Below are 20,184 nucleotides of genomic sequence, written 5' to 3' on the forward strand. Positions count from 1 at the left end.
CCCTAGAATGCGTGATTTAATATCATTATGAAATGTAGCAGTCGACACTTTTATTATACACAATCCTTGAGCCCCTTCAACGCCCCTTGTGCAACTTGATTTCTTGGCCCCTTTGTTATGGCGTTCAGATGTAAACTAAGGGAAAACGTGATAAGGCAGACTCATGTGTGGAATTCTTAGACCTTGAGTCATTTGGACAAATATTTTTCTGTTTGCTCAACAAAGCATGCTTTTACATGGTTTAGTAAAGCTTACTTCTCATACATGAATTAGTACAAGGGAACAAAGAGAACATTCATCTTCCACAGATAATTGATGGATGGATGGATTACTTATGAAGTTTCTTTTCACCTACTGAATGTGTTTGTCCTTTGTGTTCTTTCAGTGGTTAAATTGACGTCCTCTAAACGTGCATAGATGAAAGATGAACGACTTACCCGGTGGCCGGGTCCCGCTGGTAATTTGGCGGACATGGAGTGTCTATACACTGGTAACTGCCTCTCATGTTGAAACACATACGATTCACGCCACACTGTATGTTTTGTTCAGCACACTCATCAATATCTAGACAAAGGGAAAAAACATCTAAAGTAGACTGGAAGGGTAGCAAAACATGGGAGTACAAAAAACCTTATTAATGGAGCAAAGTCATTACACGAGAAGTGGGCTCACCTTGACATGTTTTGCCATTTAGCATTAGTCGATATCCACTAGGACAAAGGCACTTATAACTTCCCTGGATGTTCATACATTCATGCTGGCAAACATCTTTGGTTTCACATTCATTGATGTCTAAGTAGGAGATAAAAATTGTAGTTTAAGCAATCAGTAAAGACAAAAGTTCAACTCTTTGTACCAACCCCAGCAAAAACTATGAAGTCACTACTCTGAGGATGTTCATTCAGCTATTTTACTTTGTTGCAAAAAAAAAAAAAAATCATAGAAATTATATAAATCTATTTTATTTAACAGCCGAACAATCTGACATTGTAAAACATACCTCAGAAAAATTTAATGGAATTGCTGTAATTAATGGCACATTTTTGTTCAGACCAAGTAGAGGAAAAAATTATGGAATCACTCAATGATGAAGAAAAAATGATGGAATCACCTGGTAATTTGCATTTCTGAAACAAATACCTGGACAAGTCTAAATAGGCCAATCAGTGAGCAGTTTAAAGCGAGTGCTTGCAGACCTTAAGGAGCTGACTGACAAGAATCGTGGCCTCGACAAGAAAGCTGTCAGTTCAAACTATGGAAAGGATTATAAAATTCCTTCAAGAAGGTATTTTCAACATGAAGTGTGGCAAAGGATGTTGGTTATTCCCAGTTAGCGGTGTCTAAAATTGGGAGCACAACAGTACAAACAAACAAAATGGGAAACACCCAGGTAAGACCAAGGAAGACATCAAAGTGTCAGGACAGAAAACTCAAAGCAGTACGCCGGGAAAACAGAAAATGCACAATAAAAGAAATGGAAAACAAATGGGCAGAAACAGGAGCCACTGTTGTGACCAAACTGTAAGAAATTGGCTCAAAGAAACGAGATTTAGATGCAGAGAAGCCAAATTTAAACCATTATTGACATCTAAACAGAAAGAAACAAGGTTATAGCGGGCTAAAGAGAAGCAGTCATGGATTGTGGATGATTGGATTAAAGTAACACCCAGTGATGAATCAGAAATCTGCATTGGCCAAGGAGATGAGGCTGGAACTTTTGTTTGGTGCCTTTCCAATGAAATGTATAAAGATGACTGCCTGAGGAAAACAAGCAAATGTCCACACTCACTGCTGATATGGGGTTGCACGTCAGGTAAAGGACCAGGGGAGATGGCAATCATTACCTCTACAGTAAATGCACAAGTGCATATTGACATTTTGGACACTTTTCTCATTCCGTCATTTGAAAGTAGGTTTGGTGACGATGAAGTCTTTTTTCAGGATTTTAATACCATACATTTTGCCTTAGAGCAAAGAGAGTTCAATCTTTTCTTCAGGAAAGACATATCAGCTCAATGACATAGCCAGCAAACAGTGCGGCTCTCAACCCGATTGATGGTCCATGGCAAGTGCTGTACAAGAAAGCTGGAATTTGACTGATGAAGAATATTATTTTTCATTAGTGATGTCTATGCCTCAGAGAATTCAAGCTGTCATAAAAGCCAGAGGAAGTGCAACAAAGTACTACTTGTAATTTTTTGGGATAATGATTCCATAATTTTTGCCAGGGGTCGTATACACTTGATAACACTGAGAAGACACCCAAAAGTCAATCATACTACAGAATTTCACAGTGCTGTGCTGCATCCATCCATCCCCTTCTGAACCTCCAGTTCAAGTTGGAATTGAATGGGTCTGCCAGTCCATCACAAGCCCACTCATGCACATGGGGCCAAATTACAGGAACCACTTAACCTAACACACACACACGTCTTTGAGATGTGAAAGGAAAAACAAAGTACAAGGAGCAAAATCCATGCAGACATGGGGATATCGTGCAGCCTCCGCACAGACAGTGACCAGAATGGGATTCAATCCCAGTTGCTATGTTTTAGGCAATGGGCAAAAATAAAATGCACACACTGGACTGAGAACTTGGCTCCAGTATTGAGGAGTTACAATACTCCCTGATCCTTGATGCAGACTCAGCCACAATGCATGTGTTGCTCACCTTCTGAGGAAACAGCACAGTTCGTTCAGAAAGGTGCTGAGATGCTCTGTGGACTCAGACAAGGGGTCCATCCTACTGCAGTGTGGCCTGTCACAGCCAACTTTAGATGAACTTTCCCAATGATCAAATTCAGCCAAATCCTTTACTATATGAAATGATGAATTTATAATATCAAAAACTGACACTTATTTGTTGTTTTTGAATGATAATTACCTATGCATTGGCCAGGCCTTGCCTGAAAGCCATCAGGACAGGCATCCCTGCGTGATCTGTAGAAAGGCACTCTAATGTTGTTAAATGGAGAATAGGAATTATATGTCTGTGAAACAACTCTGTGATACTGCCGCTGGTAGTGGTTTCCAGTAGGAGAAAGCTGGACTGGCCTATAGGTGTCTGAAGAGCTGTCATAACTAGGCAACTTCTCCAGTCCGGCACATGACTTCCCATCGCCTAGCAATTGTCGTCCAGCTGGACAGAGGCACTTGAAGCTTCCAGGGGTGTTGAGGCACTGGAAGGCACAAGGTGTGGGCACCCTTTCGCATTCATTAATGTCTGCCCGACAAGGTCAAGTTCCATTGCAAACAAAAGGAAGATGAAGGTTGTTGGGTTTCAGGGGCAGGATGAGAAAGAAAAACAAATAAAACAAAGGACGTTCAGTCAGGAGAATAACAGAAATACTGCGCTTCAGCAAAGCGGCTCAACTTAATGCTTATGACTGTTAGCTCACTGGCTCGGCCCCGAAGCTGCAAGCACGAGTGAAAACAGGATGAGAGACTTGCAAGAATAGCCAGGCAAACCGTAGCAACCAGTTAGTAGGTGACCCATTCCTCCAGTCATCTGGCAACATTAAACAGGAAAGGGAGAAGAAATTGCAGAGAGAGATGTATGTGACGTGTGCCGAACTCTTGGCTGCTGTTATTTGCAACAATTTACCTGCAAGTGCACATAGCACGATCTGACATATTTTGATCCTTCACAATCTCACTTCATGTGGTCACTGTGACCAACCAGACAGTGTATATTTCATAAAGTAATTAATATATAATGATCCATCCATACACTTTAGAACTTGGTTAATCCAAATCAGGGTCACGGACATCCAGAGACTACAAATAGCAACTTAGCTTTTGGAAAAAGAAAATATTTGCTGTACTCCAGTTCCATTTCAAAAGAACACTTGTCCTAAAAATTATTTTTTATTTACTAGTTACTCAGTACTTAGTAATGATGGCCAAGAAAAAAATTTGAACTTTCAAACGGGAGCCTATGGTGACCAATGCTGGTCAACAGCAAACATTATGAAAACCATGCATAGAAAAAGCTCATGTTGTTCATGTTTCATAATCCATACGTCAAGTAATTCAATTGTATGCTCACAACAGCCCGAACACGTGCATTTTTAAAAAATATGTTTAAATAAACCAATTTCAGTAAACAATTTCAGGAACAAAATGTGCTCAGATGTGAACGAGCATTTGAATTGTAGGCCTGTTTCCCTGTCGTTCTGTTTATAGTCCTATCTACAACTGGACTACCTCAGGATGTGAAACTGCACTGGTGATCTAACTTTCTACTTGTTGAAGTATTTTGTTGAATTTGCACAAGTATCAGACATGTTCTCTTCCTGATAATCACTTTTATTTAACTTTGAGTCTTTAGTTGTATACGTCTCAAACTGAAAGTTTAACTGTTGACATCATAAGGAATACAAATGTAAACTAATGAATAAGCTGCTACTGGGCTGGACTTGTGAGCAATGAACGACGGGGGAGACGGGTCTACAATTCAGATACTCCACTGCATTTGGACATGTTCATAAAACCTGTTTTATTTAACAATATTTTAGTAAATATGCATGCGTTTTTGACATTTTGAGCATACAACTGGATGACTTGACATATGGTTTATGCGATATGAGTAACATAAGATTATTTTTCTGAAACAATTTGATATTGTTTACTGTTGTCCAGCATTGATCAACACAGATATATATTCAATAAGAAACTTTGTTATCCCCATTCTTCATTAAAATACAAGATTATAATTTTTTCTCAGCCATCACTCTACATTGGGTAAGTAACATAAAAAATTGAATATTCCTTAACAATCCTTTTCTTTACTATACAGCTTGTGCCAGTACTTAATGGATAAGGTAAATGGAGTAAAAACCACTGGGATGCATATTCATATTTCATACAGGCTTGATGTGGAATTGTGGTATAAAACCAGAAAAAAAACAATGAAGGCTGTTGTCTTCTGAAAGGAACTGTGATGGGATTTGTGGCAGCAACACTGGAGACATAAAAATCTGATTTTTTTGTGCTACTGGACCCACCAAGGGTATTTGTAAGTCCCTTTGAAATGCAAATGGATATGAATTCTGTAAGTCATGCTCAAAACCTCATTGGGGACTCGTCATAAACAACAAGAAAGCATTGTTCACCATTGAGAAAAGCTGAAGAAAAAACTGATTGAAGGTGGTCTCGTGTGTCAGTGACAAACTGAGGGTACCTGCTTGAGGTATGGATTAATGGAGTTGAAACCATTTTGTTTGCCATATTTGATCACACCGAGGTGGGACCTAACCCAGTAGTCACTGGCATATGACAAGAACCAACAACAGGCCACAAGTCATTTCACTGAAGGACACAATCCTATAACAAATCCATACCATATGATGCCAAACACAAGCCAATAATCAGCTTATCAGCAAGCATTTAGATTGTGAGATCAAACTGGAATATTAGATAAATCTGTACACACAAGACTAGCCTGCTGAGAATCAATCTTGCTTCAAAGGCAGCAAGAGAGAAAGGCTACATAATTAATGTGCCACCATGACACCCACAAAATACAATGGTATCATCTATTGTTACTCATACAAAGTTGGTAGTTGTGAGAAAAAATGAAATGGGCATTTTCTTTATATGTGTAAGCACTTCATTTAAGTCATGTTAAACATGCCTGGTATAGAGGAACACTAATGTCGATCACAGGAAAGGGAATCAGTTGTAAAAAGCCTGACATTATACACTGTGGCAGATGGCCGGGGCCCATGCCTGGCTGGGACGCCCCTTCAGTATATGTTCAGGGGGAGCAACCATGGATTATTCAATACCTCCCCCTGGAGGCTAGATGGCAACCCCCCTGGGTTGGAGCAGTGCCTTGGTCTCCTGCATGGCTCCATGGGAACTGGAGTTTGGTGCAGCCCTGTTGGGTCCTGCAGGCGCCGCCAGGGGGTGCTGCAGCTGGGACTCCTGAGCCCTTATGGGCAGTGTATTCGCCACACCCGGAAGTGCAGCTGGAACTTGGCAATCAAGCACCTGGAGCACTTCTGGGTGTCTTATAAAAGGAGCCAGCAGCCACCACTAATTAGCCAGAGTCGGGAGGAGGAGGATGAAGCTGCCTGGGTGGAGTGGAGGAAGAGTATTTTGTTTGCATTTATTTGATGTGCTTGTGCAGGACTGTGCTGTGGCTGAGGGACACGGGGAAGACGTGTCCCCTAGCTGAAGAAAAAGAATTTTTTTTGTTTATTTTTACACATGCCTTAGTTATCAGTCTGTGTCGGGTTGGGCGCCTATATAGCGCCTTTTCACAACACACACAGAAGTAATTTCAGTCAGTGCCTAATGAAGTTAGACTTAGCGGTATTGTTGCTCTAAAAACATTTTTTATTGAAACAAACACATTAAGCATCACACACATAGACGGAAACCAGTAGAGCAGTTAGCGAGTTTTGCTTTAATGAACTTATCAAACTATCAAAGTATTCTGATACACAGATTTAAGGCAATTCCACAAATCAGTGTACAAGCCTATGATGTAATACATTTTCCAAATAAGATGTGCTGTGTATGTTTTAAAATATGAGAGAAAGTGGTACAGTAGGGGATGTTTGCAAAGCCAGCATTCTAGGAAGAATAATAATTTACTTTAAACACAAACACATAGAAATAAAAGTATAGTACAATGAAAAGCACACTGTAGAATCCCATTCAAGGACAAATAGAGACAAAAAGAATTAATACAGATGACCACATATTGGCATGACTTAAGATTAAGAGTGTTAATTACAATAATCATTTCAAATCACTCTAAAATAAGAGATCTTATTGCATGTTTTCATTGATGAAGTTCAAATGCAAACAGCTTGGATTATACTGGAGGGCACAAATGCCCGCACAAATGTAAACTGACTCCAGAAATTTTAAGTGATTTGACTGTGGTAATTTCAAGGCACTGATAGAGATTAATGAAGAAGAATTAAGACAGACTCACTTACCATCTGGCACTTAATCACAGCAGGCTGAGAAGACATCATTTATCTGCAAGGTTCTCAATTACATTTTACAGCGTGTAATATATCACTAAATAGCAGTCTTGTACTCTATAAAATTGGCTCACTATATAGTAGTTAACCCATGACAGATGGCTTAAATATCCCCTTAAATAATGGCATTTACTATTTAACTTAATAGCAGTTAAAACAAGAGATTGAGACATGCAGTTATAATAATGTAGAGTAGCAACAGCAGGATACGATTTACATACCAAGACAGGGCTGACCCACTCCTTGAGAACGATAGCCACGTGGACAACTACAGTGATAGCTTCCACGTGTGTTTTCACAAATTTGATTGTATCTGCATTGGTGAATCCCATCTCTGCACTCATCGATATCTGTTGGAGAAAATGATGCATTTTATATGACACTTTATAAAACTATGAAAAAAAACTCCTTTCTGCTTCTTACCTAAACATGTTCCATTATCCACTTTAGTCATACCACTCGGGCATAGATCGATGCACTTATATCCTCCTCGTGTATTCTTGCATTGCTGATCTGATCGACAGACATTTTGTCGGCATTCATTGATATCTGTTGATAAATAGGCAATGTTACAGAATGACAGGTCAGTAGTGGTCTGTCGCAATATGAGAATCCCTGCTTTCTTTATAACATTCTATGCTCAGGCCTGTCATACCAAAACACCTCCTGTTCCTCAAATGGAAACCAGGCTCACAGGTACAGCGGAAGCTGCCAATAATGTTAAGACACCTCTGGTGGCATGGATTGGATTCCTGACATTCGTTAATATCTGAAAGGATTCAATGAGAAAACATTATTTGTACGTAAGATACAGTACTTCCACAAATTAAGATAATGATCTGTTTGTAGATAGTAGAACCTTGACAGCTGAGTCCATCAGACGTGCGTCGAAATCCTTGGCCACAGCGGACCACACATCGGTATGAGCCAATAGTATTTTCACAGTCTTGTCCTCCATGGCAAGTATGGCCCCCTAACACACACTCATTGATATCTGAAAGATTTACACACAGCAAAATTCAGTCATATTCAGTCAAAAAAGGAAACAAGACGGCCACGGCTTCTTAAACTGAAATCTGAATGTACACAATATCTATAATATTTAACCTGTATGAAAATACTACTGTGTTGTTCTTATTAATGGTGACTAAAATTTGATATTTCTGTAATAATCCTTTCCACAATATCAGAGATTAATGCCTCACAATGTCCTTTTATATTATAAAATGGTGAAGGTTATTAATAATAATAACAAAAATAGTCGATTTTTATTTAACGGACAGGTGGCAAGGTTCATTGTTGCTAAATGACTTCAGTGTGTGCAGTTCGCACTTCCTGTGTCTCTGAGGGATTTCTCTGGACTCTCTAGTTTACTCCTACTGTATGTCCCAGAGTTTGTTACCTTGACTCATTGTGAATGTGTGTGTGATTTAGAATGCCCTGCAATAAACTGGCATTTAAACCTGCCTCTGCCAGTATGACCATATGGTAGAAAAAGTGAGTTCATACAAATGGCCAAATGAATAACCATTGACCACTAACTTGCAGCCACACCTAATACGTCACTTGGCTAGAAAACTGGCAAAAAATGTATTTGATGCAGGACTACAGCTGTTAGAAAGAGTAGTGTGAGTAATATTAGTTGAATCCTCAGGAATTTCAAATTGTTGTTGCTGTAATTATTACACTGAGCTTTCATTTTCCTGAGAAATTTTCATGAAGGAATCCTGCACACGTGCAAACAAAACAATAAAGAGCATTGAAGACAAAAATCATTTCAATAGTACATTTTGTGTCTTTTTTCTTTATACCTTGACAGGTTCTTCCATCTGCAGAGATAGTAAGACCTTGAGGACAGGAGCAATAATAGGTCCCCATGGTATTGTGGCACGTGTGAGAGCAGGGGTGATGAGCACTACATTCATTTTCATCTGTTTAAAAACAACGAAAGAAAAGTGAAATTGACTGCTGGCAAAATACAAATGATCCACTTTCTTTTTTTTTAATAAAATCCAGCTCCATTAGTCTGCTATTAAATTTAAATTTATAGCAAATACATATTAATATGATGGTATATATTTTTGAAAGGAAAACAATGACCTGCACAGTATGGTCCAGCAGAATCCAAACGAAAACCACTGGGGCACTGATTGCTTCGATCTCCTGCAAAAGCAAAGTGTACTTAGTTAGAGAACAATCCATTAAGATGTGCATATAAACCATGAATTTTTTTAATGCCTGAAAAAAGCAAAGTTTTCTGTGAAAAGATTTGCTTTTTCCTAAATTAGAACATAAGCAAATATTTGTTTCTATTAAGATTGTTAATACTATAATGGTCGCTTGCTTACCTTTTGAAATGGTTGCATGGACCTTGTACTCCAGCATTTCTTGTAAAGGATGGTATTCTGTTGTCATGGAGGATGCTTGAAGCGTCTCCACTAGAAATGGCATCCTGCCTTGAGAACTGTCATATGTGATCGTGTGATTCCATGAGTATGGAACGCTGATTTTATCAATGCTAAACATGCGCGTGGAGTACGCATAGATCTGACCTGGGCCCGTTTGAATGTAGTCTTCAGTGTAATCCTACCAAAAACAAAATAAATAAATAAGAGATTAAGTGTTAGTACTTTATATCATGTATAAATGGAGCATCCCTGAACCCAGAACAACACCAAAGAAACAAAAACACAAAAGAATAACAACTTATGATACAAAATGGATATAAGAGAAGGATAAACAGAAGATAACGAAGAAACAACTGTAGTGCCTTTCTGAGTCCGCTACAATTAGGTTAATCACCCTATCTAGTTGTACTTTTTCCAAAACTCCTTCCCTCTCACTCTTCACACCTCTTACATGACAATCTCTGGCCATTCTTTCTCCTTTCAGTTGAGTTCTTGCCAACAATTGTCCTTCAGATTCCAGCTTCTGTCACAGAGTCAATTTAAAACCCCTTCCTGAGCTCAATTCTGGCCATTTCCCTGAATCACTTCATGGGGTCAGAGACATGATTACCTTTAGGGACACCAGACTGTAGCTTCCCTTAGCCACTGCTGGTGTCCCTGCACTCCTGAGTCTTCCCCGTGAATTAAAGGGTCGGCCCCCAATGTAGTTCCTGCACTGCCTGAGGGACAACAATGTCCACTTATTCCCTTGTACAACCTTGTGGCTTCTATAGTTCACAGGTTTTGCCACCTCTAACTTTTCCACCTTGACCTCTGTCTCTCTCTCTCTTACTAATGGATCAGAAAATGGTTTGCTTTCCTGGTCATCACCACACATGGTTAAAACATGATGAACTTACTCTAATATGATTTTTAAAAAAGGATGTGAAAATCAATTCCTTATTTAAGGTCTTGGTGGCAGCTAGATGATACCACAGTAGTATGCATTTTAAAAAGTGCTTATCAGATTGATGTACAGTATATCACTGTTTCACGAGGGTATTTATGAATAAAAGCCTTTTACAAATTTTAAAATAAATAACTAATTAATCAGGAGATGCAAGAATAACATTCTAGCATAATTAAAAAACACTAACTAGAAATTTCTAGATAATTCCATCAATTAAAGTGAGGTGTTTAAATGCACTTTTGTCTTCTCATCTTTCACGATGCACACATAAAATATGAGAATAAAACCACAACATAATTAAAAGAAACTCACTGTAACCAAACATTTCTAGATGCTTGCATTACATAAAGTATCCAGATGTTTAATGGCACATTTGTACTTCTCATCTTTCATGATGCACTCATAAAGGTATAAAAAAATTCTCTCTCTATGGAGACCATCTTTGTTTATAATGGGTGGACAGAACTGAGTGGTCAACTAACATTAGAAAGAACATTTTTTATAAAGACAATATGATTATTCAATCCTGTTGTATCAGATGTCTTCACGGTACATTTATGATGAAATCTTTGGTACTGATTCTTAAAATGGATTGGATATTTTTTAATTGTATTTAACAGGAGGATAATATCATTAAAGCTTTCAGTTTGCTTCCCTTATGTTAATTCCTCCCGACGCCACTGACTTTTATCTATAGATGAGATTTTGGGAAGGTATGCCATCTCATAAGCCTACCATAAATATTTTGTTTAGTTTCACTTTTTAACTTTTGAGGTCAAACACAACCCAAAGCATTCTGGTTGAAAAATCTGTACACAATTCAAAACAAAAGCTGCTGCTATACAATTCTTACTTTTACATTCACGTCAGCAGTAGAAGGCAACTGTAAGATGTATCCATTTATAACAATGTCAAGGAGCAAGGCACCATCTGAGTCCAGTCCACGTGCTACATGAGTCATTCTCAAAATCTCACCTGGAAAAGGAAAGTCCATAAGTATCTACACATGAATATATACTAGGTTTATCACTCCCAAAGAACACACAATTATTTATGTGTTAGTTTTCATTTCATTTTCCAATCTGCTTAGTCCTGAACAGGGTCGCAGAACGTGTTAGAGCCTATGCCAGCTAGAATAGGGTGCAGGGCAGGAACAAACCCTGGACTAGGAGCCATCACAGGGCGAACACACACACACACACACACACACACACACACACACACAACACACTGTTGTTGTGATTTGTGTGATGTCATCCACTGTTAAATTCTGCTACGTACTTCTAAAATTTCTATTTGTATACTGTATTGAGGATTTGTTCTGTTCTGTGTATTGTATTCCATTGACCCCCTTCTTTTTGACACCCACTGCATGCCCAACCTACCTGGAAAGGGGTCTCTCTTTGGACTGCCTTTCTTGATTTTTCATCCATTTTATCCCTACTGGGGTTTTTTTTGGGAGTTTTTCCTTGTCTTCTTAGAGAGTCAAGGCTGGGGGACTGTCAAGAGGCAGGGCCTGTTAAAGCCCATTGCGGCACTTCTTGTGTAATTTTGGGCTAAACAAAAAATAAATTGTATTGTATTGTACTAGGACCAATTTAGTATCACCAGTTTACCTAACTTTCATGTCTTTGGACTGTGGGAGGAAACTGAAGCACCCAGAAGAAACCCATTCAGATTTGGGGAGAACATACAAATTCCATGCAGGGAGGACCCAGGACACAAACCCTGGTCTCCTTACTGCGAGGCAGTAGCACTACCATGCTACTCATGGAACTCACTGTACCACCTTGCTGCCCTTGTTGTCTTTTTTTGTTTATTAAATGTTGCAGAAAGAACATGCCTCCATTAAGAAGACCTTAAATTTACATACAGTAAATGTTCTAGAAGCAACTATTAAGTTAATTTGTTATTTCTAGACAATCACAAGAGAAAGTTAAAATGTATGGTTTATTCCATTAGGGGTTCCATTAATGACAGGAAATACATGAAGACAAAACACATAAGAGCTCTAAAAACACTAATCAATTTATTCTAATGCAAACCTTCAAAAAACTTGTAAAGGAAACCGATTATTGTATCACACAATACAAACCTGTAGCAAATTCCACTTGTGTTTCTCTTCGGAAGACTGCTCCAGTTAGACTGTACCCATTCATTGCTTCTCCAATTTCTTTGGCTGTGGTCCAGTAGATTGGATTGAGGATTGAAATCAGTTTTCTCATTGCAGGACCTACGGTTTAAAAACTGAGTGAGTATCTGTGAAGAGTATCACCAACTCTCATTTACACATTTACGCCTTTCTTCCATTTTCTGACCCCACTATTTCCAATACAGGAAAAGAAAACCAGGACTCCACACCACAATGGCGAAGGTTGAAAAGCAAACATGTCCGCATCCATATTAAGCTAATTTAATGTTGCCAGTTAACTGCACATGTCCTTCTGTGGGATGGACCTGGTGAAAATCCACTTGGACAAAGAAAGAATATACAAAATCCACAGAACTCTGCCCCGGCTAAGAACACTTGTCACTGGAGTGCTAAGGCAGCAATGTTAACCACTCATTGCACCTATAATATAAACATTCATCAGTCCATTAATGATCTAAATTGCCTATCCAGCTGTAGGTCGCGCTGAACCAGAGTTTGCAGCTGCAGGACTGACCACTGCGTAGAAATATGACTGCACAGCGCTGCTAGGCAGATAAGTGCCTATCGTGATTGCATCACATGCAAGATGGAAACCAACCCTTAAAAATGGAGGTGTGGTTAATATTTTTAAACAAAAAAGAAAACATCCGATACCTTCAAATATAAATTGTAATTTACAGGCATAAAAAATTTTAAGTTAAAAAAATTACTTTTCAATAAGCAAAGAATGATAAACTTTAGTTTTATCTGGTTTGCAAATATACTGTTTTTTGCTTCAAATATACTTTTAGTAGTGTACAATTCAAAACTATAGTTATTATACCTGAAACAAAATTTAAATAATTTTGATTATCAAATATTTTATTCAGTTTCAAATATTATTTTTCAGGACTTGAAACTGCAATCATGAAATATATATTTTGTCTTACCAAGGCTTCGAGGAACATTGGTGATGGTTGCTTGAATGATCTTAGAGCTGGAATCTTCACTTTCTGTGATGGTAGCATTCAGAAGGGCAATCCCAAATTCAATGTCATTAATGTTTCCAATCACGCTTCCCCTGGCATAATGTGGACCACCTGGTTTTAGCACATGCAAATGAGTTAGGAATCACTTCCTTATAAATACAATTTAGACAACTGCTTTAAAATGAGAGCAGCTATACCTGGGCACGCTTGAATATTACACTTGGAAACTTGTGAACTGTCACCAGGGCAGGACCTTCCCTCATTGACAGGTGGAGGATTGTTACAAAGTCGAACTCTAGTCCGTTCCCCTCCACCACATGAAGCTGAGCACTCATTCCAAGACTGCCAGGGCCCCCAATTTCCATCAACTGTGAATTAATATCCAGATAAATACTATATAAGATTAAACTGTTAGTTGAAATTGTTCACAATGAAAGAAGAAAGGTCATGCCTGGGCATATGTCTGTGTTGCATCGCTGAATTTGAGTGTCTGCTCCAGCGCATGCTCGTCCTCCATTTGCTGGTCGAGGATTGTCACATGTCCTGTACCGCCGCATCTGTCCTCCATTGCAGGTACGGCTGCAACTTCCCCAGCTGTTCCAGGGTCCCCAGTTACCATGGGCTGTGGGCAAAAATGTGGTAGTATGTATTAGAACATAATTGAAGAAGACAAATAAATAACTAAAGGTCTTCTGGTATATTATCTCACACAACACATTACAATTTCTTTAAATGAACATCAATACACCCATTCACTTCCTGTTTACTCATTTTTGTTTTCTGGTCAGCTTTTTCCAGAGCTTAGGCTAATCGCAGTAGCAAGCAATTGGCATAAATCAGAAAGTTGCATGTAGCAGCAGTAATAGCACTGTCACATATACAGTGTGGAGTGAAATTCTTACTTTCAGGTCCAATCAACATAACACACCACCACTCTCGGGCTCCACAGTAAACAGTAAGAGGTTATGGCGAGTCATGGTCAGTTTAGTGCTGTTAATATATCCAGTAGTAAGTAAACATAAGCCCCCAGCTTGCTTTGCTCGCCATACAACCCCCCCGCACCTGCACTACGCGCCATTGTGAAAGGGGCTGAATACACCCAAAGGAGATGCAGTCACTTCTCCAAAACCCCTTAAACGGTGATACAATGGGAAACAAATACAGTTTGTTTTTTTTTTTACCTCCTGTTTGCTCAATCAGCTGCTGGCTTGCTGCTGCTGTGCTGAGAGATCTGCATCTCGTGCAGCACTTCGAACGTTTAAAAGCCTGTACAGCAGCTGTCCTTTTGTCTCACTGCCTTGTCTCTCTTCTCCCCCAGACATCCTCAAGCACTATTCTATTTCTTTTCGCTGTTCCATTATTTCACTGAGTAATATTTTCCACTTGTTTGTGTTAATGCGATCTTTACTATCCTTTGTTGTGAGACTTTCAGATTTACCTACTTCCATTATCTCTAACCAGCTCTGCATGTGTATCGCGCCAACGTTTTTGAATTCTTTACGATGTTCTACTTTGTCATCTACTCTTTGTCTTTTTCCGGCCCTGGGCATGGTTAAATCTCTTTGCACAAAGTCTAGTCTCGCGGGACGTGAAAGTGTCTTTCTGAGAAAGTCACGTCTCATCTCTCTGAACAGGTCTCGTCTCGTTCCAAATTTTTTTTATATAATAGAGAGATAGTTTATTACATAAGCTTAATGTTAATTAATTTCTTTTGCCATGACATAAACAAACCCTGGTGGCTTCATTTGTTTTTCAAAGTCTTGTAAATGGTTGATTGAAGTTCTGCTCTTTACAATTATATTGTTACACATGAGTTCAATTAAGAATGACCTGCCTCTGGGAAGTTGGCCAGAGCAATGCACAGTCCATTGCAGGGTGAACACACGCACACACACTTGGGCTGATTTAGCAATGCTAGTTTGGCTAACATTCATTTCTTTGGGCTATGTGAGGAAACCGAAGCACCCAGAGGAAATCCACTTAGACACAGGAGAACATGCAAAATCTATGTAGGGAACACCCAGGACACCAACACTGGTCTCCTTTCTGTAAGGCAGCAGCACCGCAGTGCCACACATAAAAAAAGGAACAGAGAAACTGAAAATCATTACTTATTGGCAATATCTGCAGTGCCATTTGGCTATTAGGCTTATGAGCTCAGAGAATGGGGAAGATGCATCATAAAGGAAATGTAATATTGCTATTGTTTCAAAGGAAGAGCTTACAGAAGCGAAAAAAAAAACAAGCAGTTAAAAGCTTATTGTAGAGACTGTTACAAGAGAAATGTTACTTTCTTTTAAAAGAAGACAGAAGCAAAAGTTGTAACAAAGCTATCCAAATAAAGATACATTTGCAAACAAATAAGTAGCAAAATATCAAGAAGGCAAGAAAAAAAGCATCAAATGACATCCAAACACCAGGATTAGTAAATTAACTACAATCCACCCATTTATTCCACCAAACATCTTTCTTCTAACCTGCTGTGGCAGATGGCCAGGACCCCTTACCTGGCCAGGATGCCTTAGAAATGGAAGGACCAGGCTAGAGAACAAGCACAAGGCATTATTTTGCCCAGGCCATTAGATCGCAGACCCTCTCAGTTGCCACAGTGCCTTGGCTTCCCACAGAGCTTCATGGAAGCTCTGAGTTCACTGCAGCCCTGTTGGATTCTGTAAGTGTTGCCAATGGGTGGTAATAGGCCACTGGAAGTACTCCTGGGTGCAGGATAAAAGAAGCCCACTACCACTACCCCAGGAGCCAGAGTTGGGAGGTGGAGGACGAAGTTTGCCAGGAGGAGTGGAGGCAGAAGGACAGAAAGAGAAAGAAGAAAAGTCCTGTGTGCTATTTATTTAACAGCACACAGCTTGTGTGCTGTGCTGTTTAGGGGGAAACAATTGGGAAGAGTTTCTACTGGCCAAATAAAAAATGTGTGTTGTGCATGAACTTGTGCCTGGCGTCTGCCTTTGTCAGGGTTGGAGTGCGGGTGTGCCCCCTGGTGGCCACACTGCTTATCCAGTTTTAGGCTATACAGGGCAAGTGTTAATTTCAGCATCACTGAGAAGCAACTGAGGATTGGATATCTGCTGTACAATTTATCCTAAACTAACACTTTAATGTAATGCATTCTTCTTAATTCAATAATCTTATATAAAATGCCCAAATAAAACACTGACTCACTCATGTTATATATGATGCAAAAACAGGGCTAGAGTGCACCCTCGAAAACAGAGAAATGGGGACACTTGTGAGGGGCAGCATAATCTGATTGTGGACATACTGCCCCAGAAATAATTGCTCTGTAGGCTCTGGCCTAAAAAAGAACATCAGTAGTACTTTAGGTCAACAGGTTGAAGCAAGCTTGTCAGGTGAAGTATATTTACTACAAATCCCTGATGCATTTTGCAGAGGACAACCCGAGAAGTGTCAGGAAACTTTATAAAAGAAAAGCTCGGGATGGAAGTATGGGTGGTGCATGTGGAGCTGTCAGAAGGAGCTCTGGGGAAAGCATTCCAGATGTAGAAGGTGTCCCTGATAGCAGAAGTATTTCTAAATCCTGTGTAGAGTTTAAAGCCTGATCACAGAGTTGGAATTCACATGGTGGGTAAGCACAAAACCTAAATGTAAAGAAGGAATGAAGCCAGAGAGCTAGACATATATAAACACTATACTTCTGTGTTTTTCATCCCTCCTTTCTGGTATTTTGTATAATAAATAAATCTTTTGGCTTCTCATTCTGGTTAACAGGAACTAATGAAACTGACCCCCACTCGTTACACAGGCTAAATTCAAAACTCCTCATGTTACAAAACATCTAAATCTTTGTTTTTAATGAAAGCATAGATTTAAAGAAAAATTTGCTAATGGTAATAAACTATTTTGAAGACAACAAGGTGAGAAGTATACCTCAACCAAAATCTGCCCCAGTGATCTTTAAGCAGAGCTTTGGCTTAATTCAAAATGCTTTATAACATATAGAAAAATAGCAATGTCAGGCTGATCTGTACTGGTAAGCCTATATTGTGCGGCATCTCTTGCTTCAGCATTGCTAGTTTTTGATTGTACATCTTTCAAGTATTTAAGGGCAAATGTAATTTGAAATGGCTAAAAAAGAGCTCTTTCTAAATTATACATAAAGGAGCAATGATGCATAGATAAATATAAGCCAGATGCCAACATTTTTGGCAACACCTCTATCTGTATTGATAGTCAATTGTTAATTTCTTTTCAAGCTACAGTACAAAACCATGGCTAAAATTGCTTGCATCAATTTTAGATGAACTGTTCAAATATATACAAGCTGTATGATTAGCTGAAGTCATATCACTTTTATTGGGATTGCACTTACTAGGGCATGGCTCATTATTACAAAAGTCAATGTGCACATCGTTTCCCTCGCACTGACGTCCTCCATATTGAGGTGAAGGGCTGGTACATGTGCGTGTTCTCTGCCGAGTGCCACCACCACAAGAGACACTACAGGCTGTCCATGTCATCCATGATGTCCACTTTCCATCCACTTAATAATAAAAAAAACATGAAAGCATTAATAAAGCTATATAGATTAATCAAATACTTCGTACTCACAATAAACAGCATTGCTTAAACTAAAACTCACTGCAACTCAATTTTCCTTTCCTAAAATTAACTCATAGAGTATGTTATCCACTCATTTATTTTATTACATAAATGTTTATGTTTTCATCCAAAATATTTATACTCCCTTTACTGAAGTATAAATCAGAGCCAACTATGGGGTGAACACCAGTACATCATAAAATACACATAATCTCATTTGTTCAATCTAGACTTGCTTTATAATCTAACCCACAGAAATACTTACAGAATACCCATATGAATGTGAGAAGACAGATGCTAAGCTAAATCAGACTCAGGTCCTGGTAGTGTGTGTGAAGCAGAAAACTCTAAATTCTTATCCACTATTCCATCATAACTGTCTTTTACAAGTACATATATTTGAATACATAAACAATGTTTATCATAAATGTCTTAGTTCTAGATGCAGAGTTACATCATATATATTTCATTTGCTCACTGTCATTTATCACTGTGTATTTCATTCCTGTATGTTGTTTTCTTAAAATAACACAGTTCAAAATAGAAAGAGATTTAATAAAAAATGTTTAAATATACTGGATTATTTACCAATGGAACAAAGGCAGGTTGGTTAGATGCAGGGATTAAACCAGCGGCCTTGTGATTTTAATGCCACGGCCACAAGGCCAGATAGTCTTCCAATTAAAAAATGTTTACTCAATATATAGTAAATGTTTTTTTTTATCTAATCAAATGAATGTAATCTTAACAAATAGCTAGGGATAAAAGGTGAAAAAGAGTTGGCATACTACTGGATATACTACTTGCATACTACCAGGGGCCTTGATTTGATATCCATCTTAATATTGATCTTCTCATGACATTTAGTTTCATAAGGAAAATAAAGAGGAAATATCAGACCTGGACAATTTCTCTCATTACACACTTGAGTCTGCATGTCAGTGCCGTCACAGTGCGGTCCATCAAAAGACGGAGGAGGATTATTGCAGAGTCTTAGGCGGGTCTGTGTACCTTTTCCACACGTTTCACTACATGGGCCCCAGGGTAACCAGGTGCCCCAATTACCAGCAACTGTATTGAAAAAGGTATAACAGATGCTTAAATTAACACTGAATTCATTCTGTGAATATCATATGACATATCCACAGAAGGTGCCGCAAAATACTGTAATATGAACTGGTTTCGGCTTACCTGGGCATGGCCTTACATTGCAGACAAGCAAGTCTACAGCTTTGCCCTCACATGCTTTGCCTCCATGTTGTGATGAAGGGTTAGTGCAGGAGCGCACTCTGGTCCGATTCCCCTGTCCACAGGTGCGGGTGCATTCCTCCCAAGTGCTCCACTCCGACCAATTACCATCCACTGTATGACCAGCAAAGCCAAATAAACACAATAAAAATAGACAGAAAATAATTTTACAATGAACTGGGAAAACACTACACCAGAATGCCACATCATTGCCATCTCATCACTACAGAATCATCAAAAGGGTGTATACTACAGAATCATATATGAACATTACATGGACCTGCTAATCTAACAGTTGTTACTTTAACAAAAACAACTCAGTGTATAATTAAAGAAAAAAGAGAAACTTAGAATTACATAAGAATGTATACTTGGAACAAGCCTAAATATTTAGTGCTTTATTCTGTAATGGCTTATTCCAATTCTTAATGTTTGGTTTTCTTTTTATTGACATGATGAATAATTTTCAAAGTTAGACCACTTTAACAATATAATCAAAAATGAATAATCAGTACAAGACTGTGATTAATTTATATACAAGTATTATGCCTTTACTGCAAAAGCATTTTACTTAGTGTGAGATGTAAAATGAGAAACACATTAAATATGACTTTTAAATTGTAACGTTGGCTTATTTTAAATATCCAGGTAGAGGTGGAATACAAAAAGACACATATCTGAAGATTATGTACAGACAACAGACTCTCGTTCGAATGATGTGCTGCCATCTTTCACACTTACTATATCTGTTTCAAAAAATTAATCCAACATTAAAAGTCAAGTTAAGAGTTACTTTTCTCTAATGTTTAAATGTACACACACAAACTGTGTGTGTAGATAATTAGTCAATGGTGGAAGACAAAATAATCAGTTTTCAGGAAGC

General features: G+C 38.6%; 1 protein-coding gene across 2 annotated transcripts in view; it reads right to left on the minus strand.

Moving 5' to 3' along the window:
• The window catches only part of hmcn1 (hemicentin 1), a 280,760-nt gene that overhangs the window by 3,942 nt on the left and 256,634 nt on the right, over positions 1-20,184 (minus strand). Inside the window, exons 89-106 of one of the 2 annotated variants that reach the window (XM_039735773.1) lie at positions 19,245-19,415; positions 18,954-19,124; positions 17,824-17,994; positions 13,930-14,100; positions 13,676-13,846; positions 13,440-13,589; positions 12,454-12,591; positions 11,212-11,333; positions 9,350-9,587; positions 9,102-9,164; positions 8,813-8,932; positions 7,861-7,995; positions 7,657-7,770; positions 7,425-7,550; positions 7,223-7,351; positions 2,885-3,223; positions 673-792; positions 438-564 (exon numbers count right to left, since the gene is read on the minus strand). In XM_039735773.1, the coding sequence (XP_039591707.1) occupies positions 438-564; positions 673-792; positions 2,885-3,223; positions 7,223-7,351; positions 7,425-7,550; positions 7,657-7,770; positions 7,861-7,995; positions 8,813-8,932; positions 9,102-9,164; positions 9,350-9,587; positions 11,212-11,333; positions 12,454-12,591; positions 13,440-13,589; positions 13,676-13,846; positions 13,930-14,100; positions 17,824-17,994; positions 18,954-19,124; positions 19,245-19,415 (2,776 nt within the window). The remainder of the gene's footprint in view (positions 1-437; positions 565-672; positions 793-2,884; positions 3,224-7,222; positions 7,352-7,424; positions 7,551-7,656; positions 7,771-7,860; positions 7,996-8,812; positions 8,933-9,101; positions 9,165-9,349; positions 9,588-11,211; positions 11,334-12,453; positions 12,592-13,439; positions 13,590-13,675; positions 13,847-13,929; positions 14,101-17,823; positions 17,995-18,953; positions 19,125-19,244; positions 19,416-20,184) is intronic. The other variant, XM_039735774.1, reaches the window with a different exon arrangement.

Source organism: Polypterus senegalus, chromosome 14, assembly GCF_016835505.1.
Source record: "Polypterus senegalus isolate Bchr_013 chromosome 14, ASM1683550v1, whole genome shotgun sequence".
In the NCBI taxonomy this organism is placed as follows: domain Eukaryota; kingdom Metazoa; phylum Chordata; class Cladistia; order Polypteriformes; family Polypteridae; genus Polypterus; species Polypterus senegalus.